Source organism: Chiloscyllium punctatum, chromosome 47 (assembly GCF_047496795.1).
Source record: "Chiloscyllium punctatum isolate Juve2018m chromosome 47, sChiPun1.3, whole genome shotgun sequence".
NCBI lineage: Eukaryota > Metazoa > Chordata > Chondrichthyes > Orectolobiformes > Hemiscylliidae > Chiloscyllium > Chiloscyllium punctatum.
Genome location: NC_092785.1, coordinates 2,582,350 through 2,609,023, shown reverse-complemented (window position 1 = coordinate 2,609,023; position 26,674 = coordinate 2,582,350). Strand labels below are relative to the sequence as shown.

General features: G+C 49.0%; 1 protein-coding gene across 1 annotated transcript in view; it reads left to right on the top strand.

Moving 5' to 3' along the window:
• LOC140468495 (cell cycle checkpoint control protein RAD9A-like) overlaps positions 1-26,674 on the top strand; it is a 119,932-nt gene that overhangs the window by 91,336 nt on the left and 1,922 nt on the right. Inside the window, exon 7 of the mRNA XM_072564575.1 lies at positions 25,166-25,273. Coding sequence (XP_072420676.1) covers positions 25,166-25,273 — 108 coding nt within the window. The remainder of the gene's footprint in view (positions 1-25,165; positions 25,274-26,674) is intronic.

Genomic DNA, 26,674 nt, shown 5'->3' with positions numbered 1-26,674 from the left:
CACTGTGTAACCGTACAGAGTCAGGGTTTATTCAGCAGGGTAAGGGTCACTCACTGTGTAACCGTACAGAGTCAGTGTTTATTCAGCAGGGTAAGGGTTACTCACTGTGTAACCGTACAGAGTCCGTGTTTATTCCCCAGGGTAAGGGTCACACACTGTGCAACCGTACAGAGTCAGTGTTTATTCAGCAGGGTAAGGGTCACTCACTGTGTAACCGGACAGAGTCAGTGTTTATTCAGCAGGGTAAGGGTCTATCACTGTGTAACCGTACAGAGTCAGTGTTTATTCAGCAGGGTAAGGGTCACTCACTGTGTAACCGTACAGAGTCAGGGTTTATTCAGCAGGGTAAGCGTCACTCACTGTGTAACCGTACAGAGTCAGGGTTTATTCAGCAGGGTTAGGGTCACTCACTGTGTAACTGTACAGAGTCAGGGTTTATTCAGCAGGGTAAGGGTCACTCACTCTGTAACCGTACAGAGTCAGGGTTTATTCAGCAGGGTAAGGGTCACTCACTGTGTAACTGTACAGAGTCAGGGTTTATTCAGCAGGGTAAGGGTCACTCACTGTGTAACCGTACAGAGTCAGTGTTTATTCAGCAGGGTAAGGGTCACTGTGTAACCGTACAGAGTCAGTGTTTATTCAGCAGGGTAAGGGTCACTCACTGTGTAACTGTACAGAGTCCGTGTTTATTCAGCAGGGGAAGGGTCACTCACTGTGTAACCGTACTGAGTCAGTGTTTATTCAGCAGGGTAAGGGTCACACACTGTGCAACCGTACAGATTCAGTGTTTATTCAGCAGGGTAAGGGTCACTCACTGTGTAACCGTACAGAGTCAGTGTTTATTCAGCAGGGTAAGGGTCACACACTGTGCAACCGTACAGAGTCAGTGTTTATTCAGCAGGGTAAGGGTCACTCACTGTGTAACCGTACAGAGTCAGTGTTTATTCAGCAGGGTAAGGGTCACTCACTGTGTAACCGTACAGAGTCAGTGTTTATTCAGCAGGGTAAGGGTCTCTCACTGTGTAACTGTACAGAGTCAGGGTTTATTCAGCAGGGTAAGGGTCACTCACTGTGTAACCGTACAGAGTCAGTGTGTATTCAGCAGGGTAAGGGTCACTCACTGTGTAACCGTACAGAGTCAGGGTTTATTCAGCAGGGTAAGGGTCACTCACTGTTTAACCGTACAGAGTCATTGTTTATTCAGCAGGGTAAGGGTCACTCACTGTGTAACCGTACAGAGTCAGGGTTTATTCAGCAGGGTAAGGGTCACTCACTGTTTAACCGTGCAGAGTCATTGTTTATTCAGCAGGGTAAGGGTCACTCACTGTGTAACCGTACAGAGTCAAGGTTTATTCAGCAGGGTAAGGGTCACTCACTGTGTAACCGTACAGAGTCAGGGTTTATTCAGCAGGGTAAGCGTCACTCACTGTGTAACCGTACAGTCAGGGTTTATTCAGCCGGGTAAGGGTCACTCACTGTGTAACCGTACAGATTCAGGGTTTATTCAGCAGGGTAAGGGTCACTCACTGTATAACGGTACAGAGTCAGGGTTTATTCAGCAGGTTAAGGGTCACTCACTGTATAACGGTACAGAGTCAGGGTTTATTCAGCAGGGTAAGGGTCACTCACTGTGTAACCGTACAGAGTCAGTGTTTATTCAGCAGGGTAACGGTCACTCACTGTGTAACCGTACAGAGTCAGGGTTTATTCAGCAGGGTAAGGGTCACTCACTGTGTAACCGTACAGTATCAGGGTTTATTCAGCAGGGTAAGGGTCACTCACTGTGTAACCGTACAGAGTCAGGGTTTATTCAGCAGGTTAAAGATCACTCACTGTGTAACCGTACAGAGTCAGGGTTTATTCAGCAGGGTAAGGGTCACTCACTGTGTAACTGTACAGAGTCAGGGTTTATTCTGCAGAGTAAGGGTAACTCACTGTGTAACCGTACAGAGTCAGTGTTTATTCAGCAGGGTAAGGGTCACTCACTGTGTAACCGTACAGAGTCAGGGTTTATTCAGCAGGTTAAGGATCACTCACTGTGTAACCGTACAGAGTCAGTGTTTATTCAGCAGGGTAAGGGTCACTCACTGTGTAACCGTACAGAGTCAGGGTTTATTCAGCAGGGTAAGGGTCACTCACTGTGTAACCGTACAGAGTCAGGGTTTATTCAGCAGGGTAAGGATCACTCACTGTGTAACCGTACAGAGTCAGGGTTTATTCAGCAGGGTAAGGGTCACTCACTGTGTAACCGTACAGAGTCAGGGTCTATTCAGCAGGGTAAGGGTCACTGTGTAACCGTACAGAGTCAGGGTCTATTCATCAGGGTAAGAGTCACTGTGTAACCGTACAGAGTCAGGGTTTATTCAGCAGGGTAAAGGTCACTCACTGTGTAACCGTACAGAGTCAGGGTTTATTCAGCAGGGTAAGGGTCACTCACTGTGTAACCGTACAGAGTCAGGGTTTATTCAGCAGGTTAAGGATCACTCACTGTGTAACCGTACAGAGTCAGTGTTTATTCAGCAGGGTAAGGGTCACTCACTGTGTAACCGTACAGAGTCAGGGTTTATTCAGCAGGGTAAGGGTCACTCACTGTGTAACCGTACAGAGTCAGGGTTTATTCAGCAGGGTAAGGGTCACTCACTGTGTAACCGTACAGAGTCAGGGTTTATTCAGCAGGGTAAGGGTCACTGTGTAACCGTACAGAGTCAGGGTCTATTCAGCAGGGTAAGGGTCACTGTGTAACCGTACAGAGTCAGGGTTTATTCAGCAGGGTAAGGGTCACTCACTGTGTAACCGTACAGAGTCAGGGTTTATTCAGCAGGGTAAGGGTCACTCACTGTGTAACCGTACAGAGTCAGGGTTTATTCAGCAGGGTAAGGGTCACTCACTGTGTAACCGTACAGAGTCAGGGTTTATTCAGCAGGGTAAGGGTCACTCACTGTGTAACCGTACAGAGTCAGGGTTTATTCAGGAGGGTAAGGGTCACTCACTGTGTAACTGTACAGAGTCAGGGTTTATTCAGCAGGGTAAGGGTCACTCACTGTGTAACCGTACAGAGTCAGTGTTTATTCAGCAGGGTAAGGGTCACTGTGTAACCGTACAGAGTCAGGGTCTATTCAGCAGGGTAAGGGTCACTGTGTAACCGTACAGAGTCAGGGTTTATTCAGCAGGGTAAGGGTCACTCACTGTGTAACCGTACAGAGTCAGGGTCTATTCAGCAGGGTAAGGGTCACTCACTGTGTAACTGTACAGAGTCTGTGTTTATTCACCAGGGTAAGGGTCACTCACTGTGTAACCGTACAGAGTCAGGGTTTATTCAGCAGGGTAAGGGTCACTCACTGTTTAACCGTGCAGAGTCATTGTTTATTCAGCAGGGTAAGGGTCACTCACTGTGTAACCGTACAGAGTCAAGGTTTATTCAGCAGGGTAAGGGTCACTCACTGTGTAACCGTACAGAGTCAGGGTTTATTCAGCAGGGTAAGGGTCACTCACTGTGTAACCGTACAGTCAGGGTTTATTCAGCCGGGTAAGGGTCACTCACTGTGTAACCGTACAGATTCAGGGTTTATTCAGCAGGGTAAGGGTCACTCACTGTGTAACCGTACAGAGTCAGTGTTTATTCAGCAGGGTAAGGGTCACTCACTGTGTAACCGTACAGAGTCAGTGTTTATTCAGCAGGGTAAGGGTCACTCACTGTGTAACCGTACAGAGTCAGTGTTTATTCAGCAGGGTAAGGGTCACTCACTGTGTAACCGTACAGATTCAGGGTTTATTCAGCAGGGTAAGGGTCACTCACTGTGTAACCGTACAGAGTCAGGGTTTATTCAGCAGGGTAAGGGTCACTCACTGTGTAACCGTACAGAGTCAGGGTTTATTCAGCAGGGTAAGGGTCACTCACTGTGTAACCGTACAGAGTCAGTGTTTATTCAGCAGGGTAAGGGTCACTCACTGTGTAACCGTACAGATTCAGGGTTTATTCAGCAGGGTAAGGGTCACTCACTGTGTAACCGTACAGAGGCAGTGTTTATTCAGCAGGGTAAGGGTCACTCACTGTTTAACCGTACAGAGTCAGGGTTTATTCCCCAGGGTAAGGGTCACTCACTGTGTAACCGTACAGAGTCAGGGGTTATTCGCCAGGCTAAGGGTCAGTCACTGTGTAACCGTACAGAGCCAGGGTTTATTCGGCAGGGTAAGGGTCACTCACTGTGTCACCGTACAGATTCAGGGTTTATTCAGCAGGGTAAGGGTCATTCACTGTGTAACCGTACAGAGTCAGTGTTTATTCAGCAGGGTAAGGGTCACTCACTGTGTAACCGTACAGAGTCAGTGTTTATTCAGCAGGGTTAGGGTCACTCACTGTGTAACCGTACAGAGTCAGTGTTTATTCAGCAGGGTAAGGGTCACTCACTGTGTAACCGTACAGAGTCAGGGTTTATTCAGCAGGGTAAGGGTCACTCACTGTGTAACCGTACAGAGTCAGGGTTTATTCAGCAGGGTAAGGGTCACTCACTGTGTAACCGTACAGATTCAGGGTTTATTCAGCAGGGTAAGGGTCACTCACTGTGTAACCGTACAGAGTCAGGGTTTATTCAGCAGGGTAAGGGTCACTCACTGTGTAACCGTACAGAGTCAGGGTTTATTCAGCAGGGTAAGGGTCACTCACTGTGTAACCGTACAGAGTCAGTGTTTATTCAGCAGGGTAAGGGTCACTCACTGTGTAACCGTACAGATTCAGGGTTTATTCAGCAGGGTAAGGGTCACTCACTGTGTAACCGTACAGAGGCAGTGTTTATTCAGCAGGGTAAGGGTCACTCACTGTGTAACCGTACAGAGTCAGGGTTTATTCCCCAGGGTAAGGATCACTCACTGCGTAACCGTACAGAGTCAGGGGTTATTCGCCAGGCTAAGGGTCAGTCACTGTGTAACCGTACAGAGCCAGGGTTTATTCGGCAGGGTAAGTGTCACACACTGTGTCACCGTACAGAGTCAGTGTTTATTCAGCATGGTAAGGGTCACTCACTGTGTAACCGTACAGAGTCAGGGTTTATTCAGCAGGGTAAGGGTCACTCACTGTGTAACCGTACAATGTCAGTGTTTATTCAGCAGGGTAAGGGTCACTCACTGTGTAACCGTACAGAGTCAGGGTTTAATCAGCAGGGTAAGGGTCACTCACTGTGTAACCGTACAGAGTCAGGGTTTATTCAGCAGGGTAAGGGTCACTCACTGTGTAACCGTACAGAGTCAGGGTTTATTCAGCAGGGTAAGGGTCACTCACTGTGTAACCGTACAGAGTCAGGGTTTATTCAGCAGGGTAAGGGTCACTCACTGTGTAACTGTACAGAGTCAGGGTTTATTCAGCAGGGTAAGGGTCACTCACTGTGTAACCGTACAGAGTCAGGGTTTATTCAGCAGGTTAAGGGTCACTCACTGTATAACGGTACAGAGTCAGGGTTTATTCAGCAGGGTAAGGGTCACTCACTGTGTAACCGTACAGAGTCAGTGTTTATTCAGCAGGGTAACGGTCACTCACTGTGTAACCGTACAGAGTCAGGGTTTATTCAGCAGGGTAAGGGTCACTCACTGTGTAACCGTACAGTATCAGGGTTTATTCAGCAGGGTAAGGGTCACTCACTGTGTAACCGTACAGAGTCAGGGTTTATTCAGCAGGTTAAAGATCACTCACTGTGTAACCGTACAGAGTCAGGGTTTATTCAGCAGGGTAAGGGTCACTCACTGTGTAACTGTACAGAGTCAGGGTTTATTCTGCAGAGTAAGGGTAACTCACTGTGTAACCGTACAGAGTCAGTGTTTATTCAGCAGGGTAAGGGTCACTCACTGTGTAACCGTACAGAGTCAGGGTTTATTCAGCAGGTTAAGGATCACTCACTGTGTAACCGTACAGAGTCAGTGTTTATTCAGCAGGGTAAGGGTCACTCACTGTGTAACCGTACAGAGTCAGGGTTTATTCAGCAGGGTAAGGGTCACTCACTGTGTAACCGTACAGAGTCAGGGTTTATTCAGCAGGGTAAGGATCACTCACTGTGTAACCGTACAGAGTCAGGGTTTATTCAGCAGGGTAAGGGTCACTCACTGTGTAACCGTACAGAGTCAGGGTCTATTCAGCAGGGTAAGGGTCACTGTGTAACCGTACAGAGTCAGGGTCTATTCATCAGGGTAAGAGTCACTGTGTAACCGTACAGAGTCAGGGTTTATTCAGCAGGGTAAAGGTCACTCACTGTGTAACCGTACAGAGTCAGGGTTTATTCAGCAGGGTAAGGGTCACTCACTGTGTAACCGTACAGAGTCAGGGTTTATTCAGCAGGTTAAGGATCACTCACTGTGTAACCGTACAGAGTCAGTGTTTATTCAGCAGGGTAAGGGTCACTCACTGTGTAACCGTACAGAGTCAGGGTTTATTCAGCAGGGTAAGGGTCACTCACTGTGTAACCGTACAGAGTCAGGGTTTATTCAGCAGGGTAAGGGTCACTCACTGTGTAACCGTACAGAGTCAGGGTTTATTCAGCAGGGTAAGGGTCACTGTGTAACCGTACAGAGTCAGGGTCTATTCAGCAGGGTAAGGGTCACTGTGTAACCGTACAGAGTCAGGGTTTATTCAGCAGGGTAAGGGTCACTCACTGTGTAACCGTACAGAGTCAGGGTTTATTCAGCAGGGTAAGGGTCACTCACTGTGTAACCGTACAGAGTCAGGGTTTATTCAGCAGGGTAAGGGTCACTCACTGTGTAACCGTACAGAGTCAGGGTTTATTCAGCAGGGTAAGGGTCACTCACTGTGTAACCGTACAGAGTCAGGGTTTATTCAGGAGGGTAAGGGTCACTCACTGTGTAACTGTACAGAGTCAGGGTTTATTCAGCAGGGTAAGGGTCACTCACTGTGTAACCGTACAGAGTCAGTGTTTATTCAGCAGGGTAAGGGTCACTGTGTAACCGTACAGAGTCAGGGTCTATTCAGCAGGGTAAGGGTCACTGTGTAACCGTACAGAGTCAGGGTTTATTCAGCAGGGTAAGGGTCACTCACTGTGTAACCGTACAGAGTCAGGGTCTATTCAGCAGGGTAAGGGTCACTCACTGTGTAACTGTACAGAGTCTGTGTTTATTCACCAGGGTAAGGGTCACTCACTGTGTAACCGTACAGAGTCAGGGTTTATTCAGCAGGGTAAGGGTCACTCACTGTTTAACCGTGCAGAGTCATTGTTTATTCAGCAGGGTAAGGGTCACTCACTGTGTAACCGTACAGAGTCAAGGTTTATTCAGCAGGGTAAGGGTCACTCACTGTGTAACCGTACAGAGTCAGGGTTTATTCAGCAGGGTAAGGGTCACTCACTGTGTAACCGTACAGTCAGGGTTTATTCAGCCGGGTAAGGGTCACTCACTGTGTAACCGTACAGATTCAGGGTTTATTCAGCAGGGTAAGGGTCACTCACTGTGTAACCGTACAGAGTCAGTGTTTATTCAGCAGGGTAAGGGTCACTCACTGTGTAACCGTACAGAGTCAGTGTTTATTCAGCAGGGTAAGGGTCACTCACTGTGTAACCGTACAGAGTCAGTGTTTATTCAGCAGGGTAAGGGTCACTCACTGTGTAACCGTACAGATTCAGGGTTTATTCAGCAGGGTAAGGGTCACTCACTGTGTAACCGTACAGAGTCAGGGTTTATTCAGCAGGGTAAGGGTCACTCACTGTGTAACCGTACAGAGTCAGGGTTTATTCAGCAGGGTAAGGGTCACTCACTGTGTAACCGTACAGAGTCAGTGTTTATTCAGCAGGGTAAGGGTCACTCACTGTGTAACCGTACAGATTCAGGGTTTATTCAGCAGGGTAAGGGTCACTCACTGTGTAACCGTACAGAGGCAGTGTTTATTCAGCAGGGTAAGGGTCACTCACTGTTTAACCGTACAGAGTCAGGGTTTATTCCCCAGGGTAAGGGTCACTCACTGTGTAACCGTACAGAGTCAGGGGTTATTCGCCAGGCTAAGGGTCAGTCACTGTGTAACCGTACAGAGCCAGGGTTTATTCGGCAGGGTAAGGGTCACTCACTGTGTCACCGTACAGATTCAGGGTTTATTCAGCAGGGTAAGGGTCATTCACTGTGTAACCGTACAGAGTCAGTGTTTATTCAGCAGGGTAAGGGTCACTCACTGTGTAACCGTACAGAGTCAGTGTTTATTCAGCAGGGTTAGGGTCACTCACTGTGTAACTGTACAGAGTCAGGGTTTATTCAGCAGGGTAAGGGTCACTGTGTAACCGTACAGAGTCAGGGTTTATTCAGCAGGGTAAGGGTCACTCACTGTGTAACCGTACAGAGTCAGGGTTTATTCAGCAGGGTAAGGGTCACTCACTGTGTAACCGTACAGAGTCAGTGTTTATTCAGCAGGGTAAGGGTCACTCACTGTGTAACCGTACAGAGTCAGTGTTTATTCAGCAGGGTAAGGGTCACTCACTGTGTAACCGTACAGAGTCAGTGTTTATTCAGCAGGGTAAGGGTCACTCACTGTGTAACCGTACAGAGTCAGGGTGTATTCAGCAGGGTAAGGGTTACTCACTGTGTAACCGTACAGAGTCAGTGTTTATTCAGCAGGGTAAGGGTTACTCACTGTGTAACCGTACAGAGTCCGTGTTTATTCCCCAGGGTAAGGGTCACACACTGTGCAACCGTACAGAGTCAGTGTTTATTCAGCAGGGTAAGGGTCACTCACTGTGTAACCGTACAGAGTCAGTGTTTATTCAGCAGGGTAAGGGTCACTCACTGTGTAACCGTACAGAGTCAGTGTTTATTCAGCAGGGTAAGGGTCTCTCACTGTGTAACCGTACAGAGTCAGTGTTTATTCAGCAGGGTAAGGGTCACTCACTGTGCAACCGTACAGAGTCAGTGTTTATTCAGCAGGGTAAGGGTCACTCACTGTGTAACCGTACAGAGTCAGTGTTTATTCAGCAGGGTAAGGGTCACTCACTGTGTAACCGTACAGAGTCAGGGTTTATTCAGCAGGGTAAGGGTCACTCACTGTGTAACTGTACAGAGTCAGGGTTTATTCAGCAGGGTAAGGGTCACTCACTGTGTAACCGTACAGAGTCAGGGTTTATTCAGCAGGTTAAGGGTCACTCACTGTATAACGGTACAGAGTCAGGGTTTATTCAGCAGGGTAAGGGTCACTCACTGTGTAACCGTACAGAGTCAGTGTTTATTCAGCAGGGTAACGGTCACTCACTGTGTAACCGTACAGAGTCAGGGTTTATTCAGCAGGGTAAGGGTCACTCACTGTGTAACCGTACAGTATCAGGGTTTATTCAGCAGGGTAAGGGTCACTCACTGTGTAACCGTACAGAGTCAGGGTTTATTCAGCAGGTTAAAGATCACTCACTGTGTAACCGTACAGAGTCAGGGTTTATTCAGCAGGGTAAGGGTCACTCACTGTGTAACTGTACAGAGTCAGGGTTTATTCTGCAGAGTAAGGGTCACTCACTGTGTAACCGTACAGAGTCAGGGTTTATTCAGCAGGGTAAGGATCACTCACTGTGTAACCGTACAGAGTCAGGGTTTATTCAGCAGGGTAAGGGTCACTCACTGTGTAACCGTACAGAGTCAGGGTCTATTCAGCAGGGTAAGGGTCACTGTGTAACCGTACAGAGTCAGGGTCTATTCATCAGGGTAAGAGTCACTGTGTAACCGTACAGAGTCAGGGTTTATTCAGCAGGGTAAAGGTCACTCACTGTGTAACCGTACAGAGTCAGGGTTTATTCAGCAGGGTAAGGGTCACTCACTGTGTAACCGTACAGAGTCAGGGTTTATTCAGCAGGTTAAGGATCACTCACTGTGTAACCGTACAGAGTCAGTGTTTATTCAGCAGGGTAAGGGTCACTCACTGTGTAACCGTACAGAGTCAGGGTTTATTCAGCAGGGTAAGGGTCACTCACTGTGTAACCGTACAGAGTCAGGGTTTATTCAGCAGGGTAAGGGTCACTCACTGTGTAACCGTACAGAGTCAGGGTTTATTCAGCAGGGTAAGGGTCACTGTGTAACCGTACAGAGTCAGGGTCTATTCAGCAGGGTAAGGGTCACTGTGTAACCGTACAGAGTCAGGGTTTATTCAGCAGGGTAAGGGTCACTCACTGTGTAACCGTACAGAGTCAGGGTTTATTCAGCAGGGTAAGGGTCACTCACTGTGTAACCGTACAGAGTCAGGGTTTATTCAGCAGGGTAAGGGTCACTCACTGTGTAACCGTACAGAGTCAGGGTTTATTCAGCAGGGTAAGGGTCACTCACTGTGTAACCGTACAGAGTCAGGGTTTATTCAGGAGGGTAAGGGTCACTCACTGTGTAACTGTACAGAGTCAGGGTTTATTCAGCAGGGTAAGGGTCACTCACTGTGTAACCGTACAGAGTCAGTGTTTATTCAGCAGGGTAAGGGTCACTGTGTAACCGTACAGAGTCAGGGTCTATTCAGCAGGGTAAGGGTCACTGTGTAACCGTACAGAGTCAGGGTTTATTCAGCAGGGTAAGGGTCACTCACTGTGTAACCGTACAGAGTCAGGGTCTATTCAGCAGGGTAAGGGTCACTCACTGTGTAACTGTACAGAGTCTGTGTTTATTCACCAGGGTAAGGGTCACTCACTGTGTAACCGTACAGAGTCAGGGTTTATTCAGCAGGGTAAGGGTCACTCACTGTTTAACCGTGCAGAGTCATTGTTTATTCAGCAGGGTAAGGGTCACTCACTGTGTAACCGTACAGAGTCAAGGTTTATTCAGCAGGGTAAGGGTCACTCACTGTGTAACCGTACAGAGTCAGGGTTTATTCAGCAGGGTAAGGGTCACTCACTGTGTAACCGTACAGTCAGGGTTTATTCAGCCGGGTAAGGGTCACTCACTGTGTAACCGTACAGATTCAGGGTTTATTCAGCAGGGTAAGGGTCACTCACTGTGTAACCGTACAGAGTCAGTGTTTATTCAGCAGGGTAAGGGTCACTCACTGTGTAACCGTACAGAGTCAGTGTTTATTCAGCAGGGTAAGGGTCACTCACTGTGTAACCGTACAGAGTCAGTGTTTATTCAGCAGGGTAAGGGTCACTCACTGTGTAACCGTACAGATTCAGGGTTTATTCAGCAGGGTAAGGGTCACTCACTGTGTAACCGTACAGAGTCAGGGTTTATTCAGCAGGGTAAGGGTCACTCACTGTGTAACCGTACAGAGTCAGGGTTTATTCAGCAGGGTAAGGGTCACTCACTGTGTAACCGTACAGAGTCAGTGTTTATTCAGCAGGGTAAGGGTCACTCACTGTGTAACCGTACAGATTCAGGGTTTATTCAGCAGGGTAAGGGTCACTCACTGTGTAACCGTACAGAGGCAGTGTTTATTCAGCAGGGTAAGGGTCACTCACTGTTTAACCGTACAGAGTCAGGGTTTATTCCCCAGGGTAAGGGTCACTCACTGTGTAACCGTACAGAGTCAGGGGTTATTCGCCAGGCTAAGGGTCAGTCACTGTGTAACCGTACAGAGCCAGGGTTTATTCGGCAGGGTAAGGGTCACTCACTGTGTCACCGTACAGATTCAGGGTTTATTCAGCAGGGTAAGGGTCATTCACTGTGTAACCGTACAGAGTCAGTGTTTATTCAGCAGGGTAAGGGTCACTCACTGTGTAACCGTACAGAGTCAGTGTTTATTCAGCAGGGTTAGGGTCACTCACTGTGTAACTGTACAGAGTCAGGGTTTATTCAGCAGGGTAAGGGTCACTGTGTAACCGTACAGAGTCAGGGTTTATTCAGCAGGGTAAGGGTCACTCACTGTGTAACCGTACAGAGTCAGGGTTTATTCAGCAGGGTAAGGGTCACTCACTGTGTAACCGTACAGAGTCAGTGTTTATTCAGCAGGGTAAGGGTCACTCACTGTGTAACCGTACAGAGTCAGTGTTTATTCAGCAGGGTAAGGGTCACTCACTGTGTAACCGTACAGAGTCAGTGTTTATTCAGCAGGGTAAGGGTCACTCACTGTGTAACCGTACAGAGTCAGGGTGTATTCAGCAGGGTAAGGGTTACTCACTGTGTAACCGTACAGAGTCAGTGTTTATTCAGCAGGGTAAGGGTTACTCACTGTGTAACCGTACAGAGTCCGTGTTTATTCCCCAGGGTAAGGGTCACACACTGTGCAACCGTACAGAGTCAGTGTTTATTCAGCAGGGTAAGGGTCACTCACTGTGTAACCGTACAGAGTCAGTGTTTATTCAGCAGGGTAAGGGTCACTCACTGTGTAACCGTACAGAGTCAGTGTTTATTCAGCAGGGTAAGGGTCTCTCACTGTGTAACCGTACAGAGTCAGTGTTTATTCAGCAGGGTAAGGGTCACTCACTGTGCAACCGTACAGAGTCAGTGTTTATTCAGCAGGGTAAGGGTCACTCACTGTGTAACCGTACAGAGTCAGTGTTTATTCAGCAGGGTAAGGGTCACTCACTGTGTAACCGTACAGAGTCAGTGTTTATTCAGCAGGGTAAGGGTCTCTCACTGTGTAACCGTACACAGTCAGGGTTTATTCAGCAGGGTAAGGGTTACTCACTGTGTAACCGTACAGAGTCAGTGTTTATTCAGCAGGGTAAGGGTCACTCACTGTGTAACCGTACAGAGTCAGTGTTTATTCAGTAGGGTAAGGGTCACTCACTGTGTTACCGTACAGAGTCAGGGTTTATTCAGCAGGGTAAGGGTCACTCACTGTGTAACCGTACAGAGTCAGTGTTTATTCAGCAGGGTAAGGGTCTCTCACTGTGTAACCGTACACAGTCAGGGTTTATTCAGCAGGGTAAGGGTTACTCACTGTGTAACCGTACAGAGTCAGTGTTTATTCAGTAGGGTAAGGGTCACTCACTGTGTTACCGTACAGAGTCAGGGTTTATTCAGCAGGGTAAGGGTCACTCACTGTGTTACCGTACAGAGTCAGGGTTTATTCAGCAGCGTAACGGTCACTCACTGTGTAACCGTACAGAGTCAGTGTTTATTGAGCAGTGTAAGGGTCACTCACTGTGTAACCGTACAGAGTCAGGGTTTATTCAGCAGGGTAAGAGTCACTCACTCTATAACCGTACAGAGTCAGTGTTTATTCAGCAGGGTAAGGGTCACCCACTGTGTAACTGTATAGAGTCAGTGTTTATTCAGCAGGGTAAGGGTCACTCACTGTGTAACTGTACAGAGTCAGGGTTTATTCTGCAGGGTAAGGGTCACTCACTGTGTAACTGTACAGAGTCAGGGTTTATTCAGCAGGGTAAGGGTCACTGTGTAACCGTACAGAGTCAGGGTTTATTCAGCAGGGTAAGGGTCACTCACTGTGTAACCGTACAGAGTCAGTGTTTATTCAGCAGGGTAAGGGTCACTCACTGTCTAACCGTACAGAGTCAGTGTTTATTCAGCAGGGTAAGGGTCACTCACTGTGTAACCGTACAGAGTCAGTGTTTATTCAGCAGGGTAAGGGTCACTCACTGTGTAACCGTACAGAGTCAGGGTTTATTCAGCAGGGTAAGGGTAACTCACTGTGTAACCGTACAGAGTCAGTGTTTATTCAGCAGGGTAAGCGTCACTCACTGTGTAACCGTACAGAGTCAGTCTTTATTCAGGATAAGGGTCACTCGCAGTGTAACCGTACAGAGTCAGGGTTTATTCAGCAGGGTAAGGGTCACTCACTGTGTAACCGTACAGAGTCAGTGTTTATTCAGCAGGGTAAGCGTCACTCACTGTGTAACCGTACAGAGTCAGTGTTTATTCAGGATAAGGGTCACTCGCTGTGTAACCGTACAGAGTCAGGGTTTATTCAGCAGGGTAAGGGTCACTCACTGTGTAACCGTACAGAGTCAGGGTTTATTCTGCAGGGTAAGGGTTACTCACTGTGTAACCGTACAGAGTCCGTGTTTATTCCCCAGGGTAAGGGTCACACACTGTGCAACCGTACAGAGTCAGTGTTTATTCAGCAGGGTAAGGGTCACTCACTGTGTAACTGTACAGAGTCAGTGTTTATTCAGCAGGGTAAGGGTCACTCACTGTGTAACCGTACAGAGTCAGGGTTTATTCAGCAGGGTAAGGGTTACTCACTATGTAACCGTACAGAGTCAGTGTTTATTCAGCAGGGTAAGGGTTACTCACTGTGTAACCGTACAGAGTCCGTGTTTATTCCCCAGGGTAAGGGTCACACACTGTGCAACCGTACAGAGTCAGTGTTTATTCAGCAGGGTAAGGGTCACTCACTGTGTTACCGTACAGAGTCAGTGTTTATTCAGCAGGGTAAGGGTCACTCACTGTGTAACCGTACAGAGTCAGTGATTATTCAGCAGGGTAAGGGTCTCTCACTGTGTAACCGTACAGAGTCAGTGTTTATTCAGCAGGGTAAGGGTCACTCACTGTGTTACCGTACAGAGTCAGGGTTTATTCAGCAGCGTAACGGCCACTCACTGTGTAACCGTACAGAGTCAGGGTTTATTCAGCAGGGTAAGGGTCACTCACTGTGTAACCGTACAGAGTCAGGGTTTATTCAGCAGGGTAAGGGTCACTCACTGTGTAACCGTACAGAGTCAGTGTTTATTGAGCAGGGTAAGGGTCACTTACTGTGTAACCGTACAGAGTCAGGGTTTATTCAGCAGGGTAAGAGTCACTCACTGTATAACCGTACAGAGTCAGTGTTTATTCAGCAGGGTAAGGGTCACCCACTGTGTAACTGTACAGAGTCAGTGTTTATTCAGCAGGGTAAGGGTCACTCACTGTGTAACTGTACAGAGTCAGGGTTTATTCTGCAGAGTAAGGGTCACTCACTGTGTAACTGTACAGAGTCAGGGTTTATTCAGCAGGGTAAGGGTCACTGTGTAACCGTACAGAGTCAGGGTTTATTCAGCAGGGTAAGGGTCACTCACTGTGTAACCGTACAGAGTCAGGGTTTTATTCTGCATGGTAAGGGTCACTCACTGTGTAACCGTACAGAGTCAGTGTTTATTCAGCAGGGTAAGGGTCACTCACTGTGTAACTGTACAGAGTCAGGGTTTATTCAGCAGGGTAAGGGTCACTCACTGTGTAACCGTACAGAGTCAGTGTTTATTCAGCAGGGTAAGGGTCACTCACTGTGTAACCGTACAGAGTCAGTGTTTATTCAGCAGGGTAAGGGTCACTCACTGTGTAACCGTACAGAGTCAGGGTGTATTCAGCAGGGTAAGGGTTACTCACTGTGTAACCGTACAGAGTCAGTGTTTATTCAGCAGGGTAAGGGTTACTCACTGTGTAACCGTACAGAGTCCGTGTTTATTCCCCAGGGTAAGGGTCACACACTGTGCAACCGTACAGAGTCAGTGTTTATTCAGCAGGGTAAGGGTCACTCACTGTGTAACCGTACAGAGTCAGTGTTTATTCAGCAGGGTAAGGGTCTCTCACTGAGTAACCGTACAGAGTCAGTGTTTATTCAGCAGGGTAAGGGTCACTCACTGTGTAACCGTACAGAGTCAGGGTTTATTCAGCAGCGTAAGTGTCACTCACTGTGTAACCGTACAGAGTCAGTGTTTATTCAGCAGGGTAAGGGTCACTCACTGTGTAACCGTACAGAGTCAGTGTTTATTCAGCAGGGTAAGGGTCTCTCACTGTGTAACCGTACAGAGTCAGTGTTTATTCAGCAGGGTAAGGGTCACTCACTGTGTAACCGTACAGAGTCAGGGTTTATTCAGCAGGGTAAGCGTCACTCACTGTGTAACCGTACAGAGTCAGTGTTTATTCAGCAGGGTAAGGGTCACTCACTGTGTAACCGTACAGAGTCAGGGTTTATTCAGCAGGGTAAGGGTCACTCACTGTGTAACCGTACAGAGTCAGGGTTTATTCAGCAGGGTAAGGGTCACTCACTGTGTAACCGTACAGAGTCAGTGTTTATTCAGCAGGGTAAGGGTCACTGTGTAACCGTACAGTGTCAGTGTTTATTCAGCAGGGTAAGGGTCACTCACTGTGTAACCGTACAGAGTCAGTGTTTATTCCCCAGGGTAAGGGTCACTCACTGTGTAACCGTACAGAGTCAGGGTTTATTCAGCAGAGTAAGGATCACTCACTGTGTAACTGTACAGAGTCAGGGTTTATTCAGCAGGGTAAGGGTCACTCACTGTGTAACCGTACAGAGTCAGGGTTTATTCAGCAGGGTAAGGGTCACTCACTGTGTAACCGTACAGAGTCAGTGTTTATTCAGCAGGGTAAGGGTCACTCACTGTGTAACCGTACAGAGTCAGTGTTTATTCAGGGTAAGGGTCACTCACTGTGTAACCGTACAGAGTCAGTGTTTATTCAGCAGGGTAAGGGTTACTCACTGTGTAACCGTACAGAGTCAGTGTTTATTCAGCAGGGTAAGGGTCACTCACTGTGTAACCGTACAGAGTCAGTGTTTATTCAGTAGGGTAAGGGTCACTCACTGTGTTACCGTACAGAGTCAGGGTTTATTCAGCAGGGTAAGGGTCACTCACTGTGTTACCGTACAGAGTCAGGGTTTATTCAGCAGCGTAACGGTCACTCACTGTGTAACCGTACAGAGTCAGGGTTTATTCAGCAGGGTAAGGGTCACTCACTGTGTAACCGTACAGAGTCAGGGTTTATTCAGCAGGGTAAGGGTCACTCACTGTGTAACCGTACAGAGTCAGTGTTTATTGAGCAGGGTAAGGGTCACTCACTGTGTAACTGTACAGAGTCAGTGTTTATTGAGCAGGGTAAGGGTCACTCACTGTGTAACCGTACAGAGTCAGGGTTTATTCAGCAGGGTAAGAGTCACTCACTCTATAACCGTACAGAGTCAGTGTTTATTCAGCAGGGTAAGGGTCACCCACTGTGTAACTGTATAGAGTCAGTGTTTATTCAGCAGGGTAAGGGTCACTCACTGTGTAACTGTACAGAGTCAGGTTTTATTCTGCAGGGTAAGGGTCACTCACTGTGTAACTGTACAGAGTCAGGGTTTATTCAGCAGGGTAAGGGTCACTGTGTAACCGTACAGAGTCAGGGTTTATTCAGCAGGGTAAGGGTCACTCACTGTGTAACCGTACAGAGTCAGGGTTTATTCAGCAGGGTAAGGGTCACTCACTGTGTAACCGTACAGAGTCAGTGTTTATTCAGCAGGGTAAGGGTCACTCACTGTGTAACCGTACAGAGTCAGTGTTTATTCAGCAGGGTAAGGGTCACTCACTGTGTAACCGTACAGAGTCAGTGTTTATTCAGCAGGGTAAGGGTCACTCACTGTGTAACCGTACAGAGTCAGTGTTTATTCAGCAGGGTAAGGGTCACTCACTGTGTAACCGTAAGAGTCAGGGTTTATTCAGCAGGGTAAGGGTTACTCACTGTGTAACCGTACAGAGTCAGTGTTTATTCAGCAGGGTAAGTGTCACTGTGTAACCGTACAGAGTCAGTGTTTATTCAGCAGGGTAAGGGTCACTCACTGTGTAACCGTACAGAGTCAGGGTTTATTCAGCAGGGTAAGGGTCACTCACTGTGTAACCGTACAGAGTCAGTGTTTATTCAGCAGGGTAAGGGTCACTCACTGTGTAACCGTACAGAGTCAGTGTTTATTCAGCAGGGTAAGGGTCTCTCACTGTGTAACCGTACAGAGTCAGTGTTTATTCAGCAGGGTAAGGGTCACTCACTGTGTAACCGTACAGAGTCAGGGTTTATTCAGCAGGGTAAGCGTCACTCACTGTGTAACCGTACAGAGTCAGGGTTTATTCAGCAGGGTAAGGGTCACTCACTGTGTAACCGTACAGAGTCAGTGTTTATTTAGCAGGGTAAGGGTCACTCACTGTGTAACTGTACAGAGTCAGTGTTTATTCAGCAGGGTAAGGGTCACTCACTGTGTAACCGTACAGAGTCAGCGTTTATTCAGCAGGGTAAGGGTCACTGTGTAACCGTACAGAGTCAGGGTTTATTCAGCAGGGTAAGGGTCACTCACTGTGTAACCGTACAGAGTCAGGGTTTATTCAGCAGGGTAAGGGTCACTCACTGTGTAACCGTACAGAGTCAGTGTTTATTCAGCAGGGTAAGGGTCACTCACTGTGTAACTGTACAGAGTCAGTGTTTATTCAGCAGGGTAAGGGTCACTCACTGTGTAACTGTACAGAGTCAGGGTTTATTCTGCAGGGTAAGGGTCACTCACTGTGTAACTGTACAGAGTCAGTGTTTATTCAGCAGGGTAAGGGTCACTCACTGTGTAACCGTACAGAGTCAGTGTTTATTCAGCAGGGTAAGGGTCACTCACTGTGTAACCGTACAGAGTCAGTGTTTATTCAGCAGGGTAAGGGTCACTCACTGTGTAACTGTACAGAGTCAGGGTTTATTCAGCAGGGTAAGGGTCACTCACTGTGTAACCGTACAGAGTCAGGGTTTATTCAGCAGGGTAAGGGTCACTCACTGTGTAACCGTACAGAGTCAGTGTTTATTCAGCAGGGTAAGGGTTACTCACTGTGTAACCGTACAGAGTCCGTGTTTATTCCCCAGGGTAAGGGTCACACACTGTGCAACCGTACAGAGTCAGTGTTTATTCAGCAGGGTAAGGGTCACTCACTGTGTAACCGGACAGAGTCAGTGTTTATTCAGCAGGGTAAGGGTCACTCACTGTGTAACCGTACAGAGTCAGTGTTTATTCAGCAGGGTAAGGGTCTATCACTGTGTAACCGTACACAGTCAGTGTTTATTCAGCAGGGTAAGGGTCACTCACTGTGTAACCGTACAGAGTCAGGGTTTATTCAGCAGGGTAAGCGTCACTCACTGTGTAACCGTACAGAGTCAGGGTTTATTCAGCAGGGTTAGGGTCACTCACTGTGTAACTGTACAGAGTCAGGGTTTATTCAGCAGGGTAAGGGTCACTCACTCTGTAACCGTACAGAGTCAGGGTTTATTCAGCAGGGTAAGGGTCACCCACTGTGTAACTGTACAGAGTCAGTGTTTATTCAGCAGGGTAAGGGTCACTCACTGTGTAACTGTACAGAGTCAGGGTTTATTCTGCAGAGTAAGGGTCACTCACTGTGTAACTGTACAGAGTCAGGGTTTATTCAGCAGGGTAAGGGTCACTGTGTAACCGTACAGAGTCAGGGTTTATTCAGCAGGGTAAGGGTCACTCACTGTGTAACCGTACAGAGTCAGGGTTTATTCAGCAGGGTAAGGGTCACTCACTGTGTAACCGTACAGAGTCAGTGTTTATTCAGCAGGGTAAGGGTCACTCACTGTGTAACTGTACAGAGTCAGGGTTTATTCAGCAGGGTAAGGGTCACTCACTGTGTAACCGTACAGAGTCAGTGTTTATTCAGCAGGGTAAGGGTCACTCACTGTGTAACCGTACAGAGTCAGTGTTTATTCAGCAGGGTAAGGGTCACTCACTGTGTAACCGTACAGAGTCAGGGTGTATTCAGCAGGGTAAGGGTTACTCACTGTGTAACCGTACAGAGTCAGTGTTTATTCAGCAGGGTAAGGGTTACTCACTGTGTAACCGTACAGAGTCCGTGTTTATTCCCCAGGGTAAGGGTCACACACTGTGCAACCGTACAGAGTCAGTGTTTATTCAGCAGGGTAAGGGTCACTCACTGTGTAACCGTACAGAGTCAGTGTTTATTCAGCAGGGTAAGGGTCACTCACTGTGTAACCGTACAGAGTCAGTGTTTATTCAGCAGGGTAAGGGTCACTCACTGTGTAACCGTACAGAGTCAGGGTTTATTCAGCAGGGTAAGGGTCACTCACTGTGTAACCGTACAGAGTCAGTGTTTATTCAGCAGGGTAAGGGTCACTCACTGTGTAACCGTACAGAGTCAGTGTTTATTCAGCAGGGTAAGGGTCACTCACTGTGTAACCGTACAGAGTCAGGGTTTATTCAGCAGGGTAAGGGTCACTCACTGTGTAACCGTACAGAGTCAGGGTTTATTCAGCAGGGTAAGGGTCACTCACTGTGTAACCGTACAGATTCAGGGTTTATTCAGCAGGGTAAGGGTCACTCACTGTGTAACCGTACAGAGTCAGGGTTTATTCAGCAGGGTAAGGGTCACTCACTGTGTAACCGTACAGAGTCAGGGTTTATTCAGCAGGGTAAGGGTCACTCACTGTGTAACCGTACAGAGTCAGGGTTTATTCAGCAGGGTAAGGGTCACTCACTGTGTAACCGTACAGAGTCAGTGTTTATTCAGCAGGGTAAGGGTCACTCACTGTGTAACCGTACAGAGTCAGGGTTTATTCAGCAGGGTAAGGGTCACTCACTGTGTAACCGTACAGAGTCAGGGTTTATTCAGCAGGGTAAGGGTCACTCACTGTGTAACCGTACAGAGTCAGTGTTTATTCAGCAGGGTAAGGGTCACTCACTGTGTAACCGTACAGATTCAGGGTTTATTCAGCAGGGTAAGGGTCACTCACTGTGTAACCGTACAGAGGCAGTGTTTATTCAGCAGGGTAAGGGTCACTCACTGTGTAACCGTACAGAGTCAGGGTTTATTCCCCAGGGTAAGGGTCACTCACTGTGTAACCGTACAGAGTCAGGGGTTATTCGCCAGGCTAAGGGTCAGTCACTGTGTAACCGTACAGAGCCAGGGTTTATTCGGCAGGGTAAGGGTCACTCACTGTGTAACCGTACAGAGTCAGGGTTTATTCAGCAGGGTAAGGGTCACTCACTGTGTAACCGTACAATGTCAGTGTTTATTCAGCAGGGTAAGGGTCACTCCCTGTGTAACCGTACAGAGTCAGGGTTTAATCAGCAGGGTAAGGGTCACTCACTGTGTAACCGTACAGAGTCAGGGTTTATTCAGCAGGGTAAGGGTCACTCACTGTGTAACCGTACAGAGTCAGGGTTTATTCAGCAGGGTAAGGGTCACTCACTGTGTAACCGTACAGAGTCAGGGTTTATTCAGCAGGTTAAGGGTCACTCACTGTGTAACGGTACAGAGTCAGGGTTTATTCAGCAGGGTAAGGGTCACTCACTGTGTAACCGTACAGAGTCAGTGTTTATTCAGCAGGGTAAGGGTCACTCACTGTGTAACCGTACAGAGTCAGGGTTTATTCAGCAGGGTAAGGGTCACTCACTGTGTAACCGTACAGTGTCAGGGTTTATTCAGCAGGGTAAGGGTCACTCACTGTGTAACCGTACAGAGTCAGGGTTTATTCAGCAGGTTAAAGATCACTCACTGTGTAACCGTACAGAGTCAGGGTTTATTCAGCAGGGTAAGGGTCACTCACTGTGTTACTGTACAGAGTCAGGGTTTATTCTGCAGAGTAAGGGTCACTCACTGTGTAACCGTACAGAGTCAGTGTTTATTCAGCAGGGTAAGGGTCACTCACTGTGTAACCGTACAGAGTCAGGGTTTATTCAGCAGGTTAAGGATCACTCACTGTGTAACCGTAGAGTCAGTGTTTATTCAGCAGGGTAAGGGTCACTCACTGTGTAACCGTACAGAGTCAGGGTTTATTCAGCAGGGTAAGGGTCACTCACTGTGTAACCGTACAGAGTCAGGGTTTATTCAGCAGGGTAAGGATCACTCACTGTGTAACCGTACAGAGTCAGGGTTTATTCAGCAGGGTAAGGGTCACTCACTGTGTAACCGTACAGAGTCAGGGTCTATTCAGCAGGGTAAGGGTCACTGTGTAACCGTACAGAGTCAGGGTCTATTCATCAGGGTAAGGGTCACTGTGTAACCGTACAGAGTCAGGGTTTATTCAGCAGGGTAAGGGTCACTCACTGTGTAACCGTACAGAGTCAGGGTTTATTCAGCAGGGTAAGGGTCACTCACTGTGTAACCGTACAGAGTCAGGGTTTATTCAGCAGGTTAAGGATCACTCACTGTGTAACCGTACAGAGTCAGTGTTTATTCAGCAGGGTAAGGGTCACTCACTGTGTAACCGTACAGAGTCAGGGTTTATTCAGCAGGGTAAGGGTCACTCACTGTGTAACCGTACAGAGTCAGGGTTTATTCAGCAGGGTAAGGGTCACTCACTGTGTAACCGTACAGAGTCAGGGTTTATTCAGCAGGGTAAGGGTCACTGTGTAACCGTACAGAGTCAGGGTCTATTCAGCAGGGTAAGGGTCACTGTGTAACCGTACAGAGTCAGGGTTTATTCAGCAGGGTAAGGGTCACTCACTGTGTAACCGTACAGAGTCAGGGTTTATTCAGCAGGGTAAGGGTCACTCACTGTGTAACCGTACAGAGTCAGGGTTTATTCAGCAGGGTAAGGGTCACTCACTGTGTAACCGTACAGAGTCAGGGTTTATTCAGCAGGGTAAGGGTCACTCACTGTGTAACCGTACAGAGTCAGGGTTTATTCAGGAGGGTAAGGGTCACTCACTGTGTAACTGTACAGAGTCAGGGTTTATTCAGCAGGGTAAGGGTCACTCACTGTGTAACCGTACAGAGTCAGTGTTTATTCAGCAGGGTAAGGGTCACTGTGTAACCGTACAGAGTCAGGGTCTATTCAGCAGGGTAAGGGTCACTGTGTAACCGTACAGAGTCAGGGTTTATTCAGCAGGGTAAGGGTCACTCACTGTGTAACCGTACAGAGTCAGGGTCTATTCAGCAGGGTAATGGTCACTCACTGTGTAACCGTACAGAGTCTGTGTTTATTCAGCAGGGTAAGGGTCACTCACTGTGTAACCGTACAGAGTCAGGGTTTATTCAGCAGGGTAAGGGTCACTCACTGTTTAACCGTGCAGAGTCATTGTTTATTCAGCAGGGTAAGGGTCACTCACTGTGTAACCGTACAGAGTCAAGGTTTATTCAGCAGGGTAAGGGTCACTCACTGTGTAACCGTACAGAGTCAGGGTTTATTCAGCAGGGTAAGGGTCACTCACTGTGTAACCGTACAGTCAGGGTTTATTCAGCCGGGTAAGGGTCACTCACTGTGTAACCGTACAGATTCAGGGTTTATACAGCAGGGTAAGGGTCACTCACTGTGTAACCGTACAGAGTCAGTGTTTATTCAGCAGGGTAAGGGTCACTCACTGTGTAACCGTACAGAGTCAGTGTTTATTCAGCAGGGTAAGGGTCACTCACTGTGTAACCGTACAGAGTCAGTGTTTATTCAGCAGGGTAAGGGTCACTCACTGTGTAACCGTACAGAGTCAGGGTTTATTCAGCAGGGTAAGGGTCACTCACTGTGTAACCGTACAGAGTCAGTGTTTATTCAGCAGGGTAAGGGTCACTCACTGTGTAACCGTACAGATTCAGGGTTTATTCAGCAGGGTAAGGGTCACTCACTGTGTAACCGTACAGAGTCAGGGTTTATTCAGCAGGGTAAGGGTCACTCACTGTGTAACCGTACAGAGTCAGGGTTTATTCAGCAGGGTAAGGGTCACTCACTGTGTAACCGTACAGAGTCAGTGTTTATTCAGCAGGGTAAGGGTCACTCACTGTGTAACCGTACAGATTCAGGGTTTATTCAGCAGGGTAAGGGTCACTCACTGTGTAACCGTACAGAGGCAGTGTTTATTCAGCAGGGTAAGGGTCACTCACTGTTTAACCGTACAGAGTCAGGGTTTATTCCCCAGGGTAAGGGTCACTCACTGTGTAACCGTACAGAGTCAGGGGTTATTCGCCAGGCTAAGGGTCAGTCACTGTGTAACCGTACAGAGCCAGGGTTTATTCGGCAGGGTAAGGGTCACTCACTGTGTCACCGTACAGAGTCAGTGTTTATTCAGCATGGTAAGGGTCACTCACTGTGTAACCGTACAGAGTCAGGGTTTATTCAGCAGGGTAAGGGTCACTCACTGTGTAACTGTACAGAGTCAGGGTTTATTCAGCAGGTTAAGGATCACTCACTGTGTAACCGTACAGAGTCAGTGTTTATTCAGCAGGGTAAGGGTCACTCACTGTGTAACCGTACAGAGTCAGGGTTTATTCAGCAGGGTAAGGGTCACTCACTGTGTAACCGTACAGAGTCAGGGTTTATTCAGCAGGGTAAGGGTCACTCACTGTGTACCCGTACAGAGTCAGGGTTTATTCAGCAGGGTAAGGGTCACTCACTGTGTAACCGTACAGAGTCTGTGTTTATTCAGCAGGGTAAGGGTCACTCACTGTGTAACCGTACAGAGTCAGGGTTTATTCAGCAGGGTAAGGGTCACTCACTGTGTAACCGTACAGAGTCAGTGTTTATTCAGCAGGGTAAGGGTCACTCACTGTGTAACCGTACAGAGTCAGGGTTTATTCAGCAGGGTAAGGGTCACTCACTGTGTAACCGTACAGAGTCAGGGTTTATTCAGGAGGGTAAGGGTCACTCACTGTGTAACTGTACAGAGTCAGGGTTTATTCAGCAGGGTAAGGGTCACTCACTGTGTAACCGTACAGAGTCAGGGTTTATTCAGCAGGGTAAGGGTCACTCACTGTGTAACCGTACAGAGTCAGTGTTTATTCAGCAGGGTAAGGGTCACTGTGTAACCGTACAGAGTCAGGGTCTATTCAGCAGGGTAAGGGTCACTGTGTAACCGTACAGAGTCAGGGTTTATTCAGCAGGGTATGGGTCACTCACTGTGTAACCGTACAGAGTCAGGGTTTATTCAGCAGGGTAAGGGTCACTCACTGTGTAACCGTACAGAGTCAGGGTTTATTCAGCAGGTTAAGGATCACTCACTGTGTAACCGTACAGAGTCAGTGTTTATTCAGCAGGGTAAGGGTCACTCACTGTGTAACCGTACAGAGTCAGGGTTTATTCAGCAGGGTAAGGGTCACTCACTGTGTAACCGTACAGAGTCAGGGTTTATTCAGCATGGTAAGGGTCACTCACTGTGTAACCGTACAGAGTCAGGGTTTATTCAGCAGGGTAAGGGTCACTCACTGTGTAACCGTACAGAGTCAGGGTTTATTCAGCAGGGTAAGGGTCACTCACTGTGTAACCGTACAGAGTCAGGGTCTATTCAGCAGGGTAAGGGTCACTCACTGTGTAACCGTACAGAGTCTGTGTTTATTCAGCAGGGTAAGGGTCACTCACTGTGTAACCGTACAGAGTCAGGGTTTATTCAGCAGGGTAAGGGTCACTCACTGTGTAACCGTACAGAGTCAGGGTTTATTCAGCAGGGTAAGGGTCACTCACTGTGTAACCGTACAGAGTCAGGGTTTATTCAGGAGGGTAAGGGTCACTCCGGGCTGGGGGGGGGTGGTATGTGGTGTGATCTGGACGAGTCTCTCTGAGCTGCTCCCTCTCTCTCTTCTCCGATCATTCCCAGATCCCAGGAAGACGATGCAGACAGAGATGGTTCTGACCCCGATGGAGTTTGATGAATTCTCGGTGAAGGATCAGACAGAGATCACTTTCTGCTTGAAAGGAGCTGAGGGTGAGAAGGGGGGTGAGGGTGAAGGGTGTAGGGGGTGAGGGGTGGTAGGGGGGTGTGGGTGAGGGGTGTAGGGGAGTGTGGTGAGTGGTGTAGAGGGGTGTGGGTGAGGGGTATAGGCGTGTGTGGGTGAGGGGTGTAGGGGGTGAGGGTGAGGGGTGTAGGGGGTGAGGGGTGTAGGAGGGTGGGGTGAGTGGTGTAGGGGGGTGTGGGTGAGGGGTGTAGGGGGTGAGGGGTGTAGGGGGGGTGGGGTGAGGGGTGTAGGGGAGTGTGGGTGAGTGGTGTAGGGGGGTGTGGGTGAGGGGTATAGGGGTGTGTGGGTGAGGGGTGTAGGGGGGTGTGGGTGAGGGGTGTAGGGGGGTGTGGGTGAGGGGTGTAGGGGGGTGTGGGTGAGGGGTGGTAGGGGGGTGTGGGTGAGGGGTGTGGGTGAGGGGTGTAGGGGCTGTGGGTGAGGGGTGTAGGGGGGTGGGTGAGGGTGTAGGGGGTGTGGGTGAGGGGTGTAGGGGCTGTGGGTGAGGGGTGTAGGGGGGTGTGGGTGAGGGGTGTAGGGGGAGTGTGGGTGAGTGGTGTAGGGGGGTGTGGGTGAGGGGTGTGGGTGAGGGGTGTAGGGGGGTGTGGGTGAGGGGTGTGGGTGAGGTGTGCAGGGGGGTGTGGGTGAGGGGTGTAGGGGGGTGTGGGTGAGGGGTGTAGGGGGGTGTGTGGGTGAGGGGTTGTAGGGGGGTGTGGGTGAGGGGTGTGAGGGGGTGTGGGTGAGGGGTGTAGGGGGGGGTGTGGGTGAGGGGTGTAGAGGGGTGTGGGTGAGGGGTGTAGGGGGGTGTGGGTGAGTGGTGTAGGGGGTGTGGGTGAGGGGTATAGGGGTGTGTGGGTGAGGGGTGTAGGGGGTGAGGGTGAGGGGTGTAGGGGGTGAGGGGTGTAGGAGGTGTGGGTGAGGGGTGTAGGGGGTGTGGGTGAGTGGTGTAGGGGGGTGTGGGTGAGGGGTGTAGGGGGGTGTGGGTGAGGGGTGTAGGGGGGGTGTGGGTGAGGGGTGTAGGGGGGTGTGGGTGAGGGGTGTAGGGGGGTGTGGGTGAGGGGTGTAGGGGGTGTGGGGTGAGGGGTGTAGGGGGAATGTGGGTGAGGGGTGATAGGGGAATGTGGGTGAGGGGTGTAGGGGGGTGTGGGTGAGGGGTGTAGGGGGGGTGGGTGAGGGGTGTAGGGGGGGTGTGGGTGAGGGGTGTAGCGGGTGTGGGTGAGGGGTGTAGGGGGTGGTGGGTGAGGGGTGTAGGGGGGGGTGGGTGAGTGGTGTAGGGGGTGTGGGTGAGGGGTGTAGGGGGCTGTGGGTGAGGGGTGTAGGGGGTGTGGGTGAGGGTGTAGGGGGGTGTGGGTGAGTGGTGTAGCGGGTGTGGGTGAGGGGTGTAGGGGGGGGGG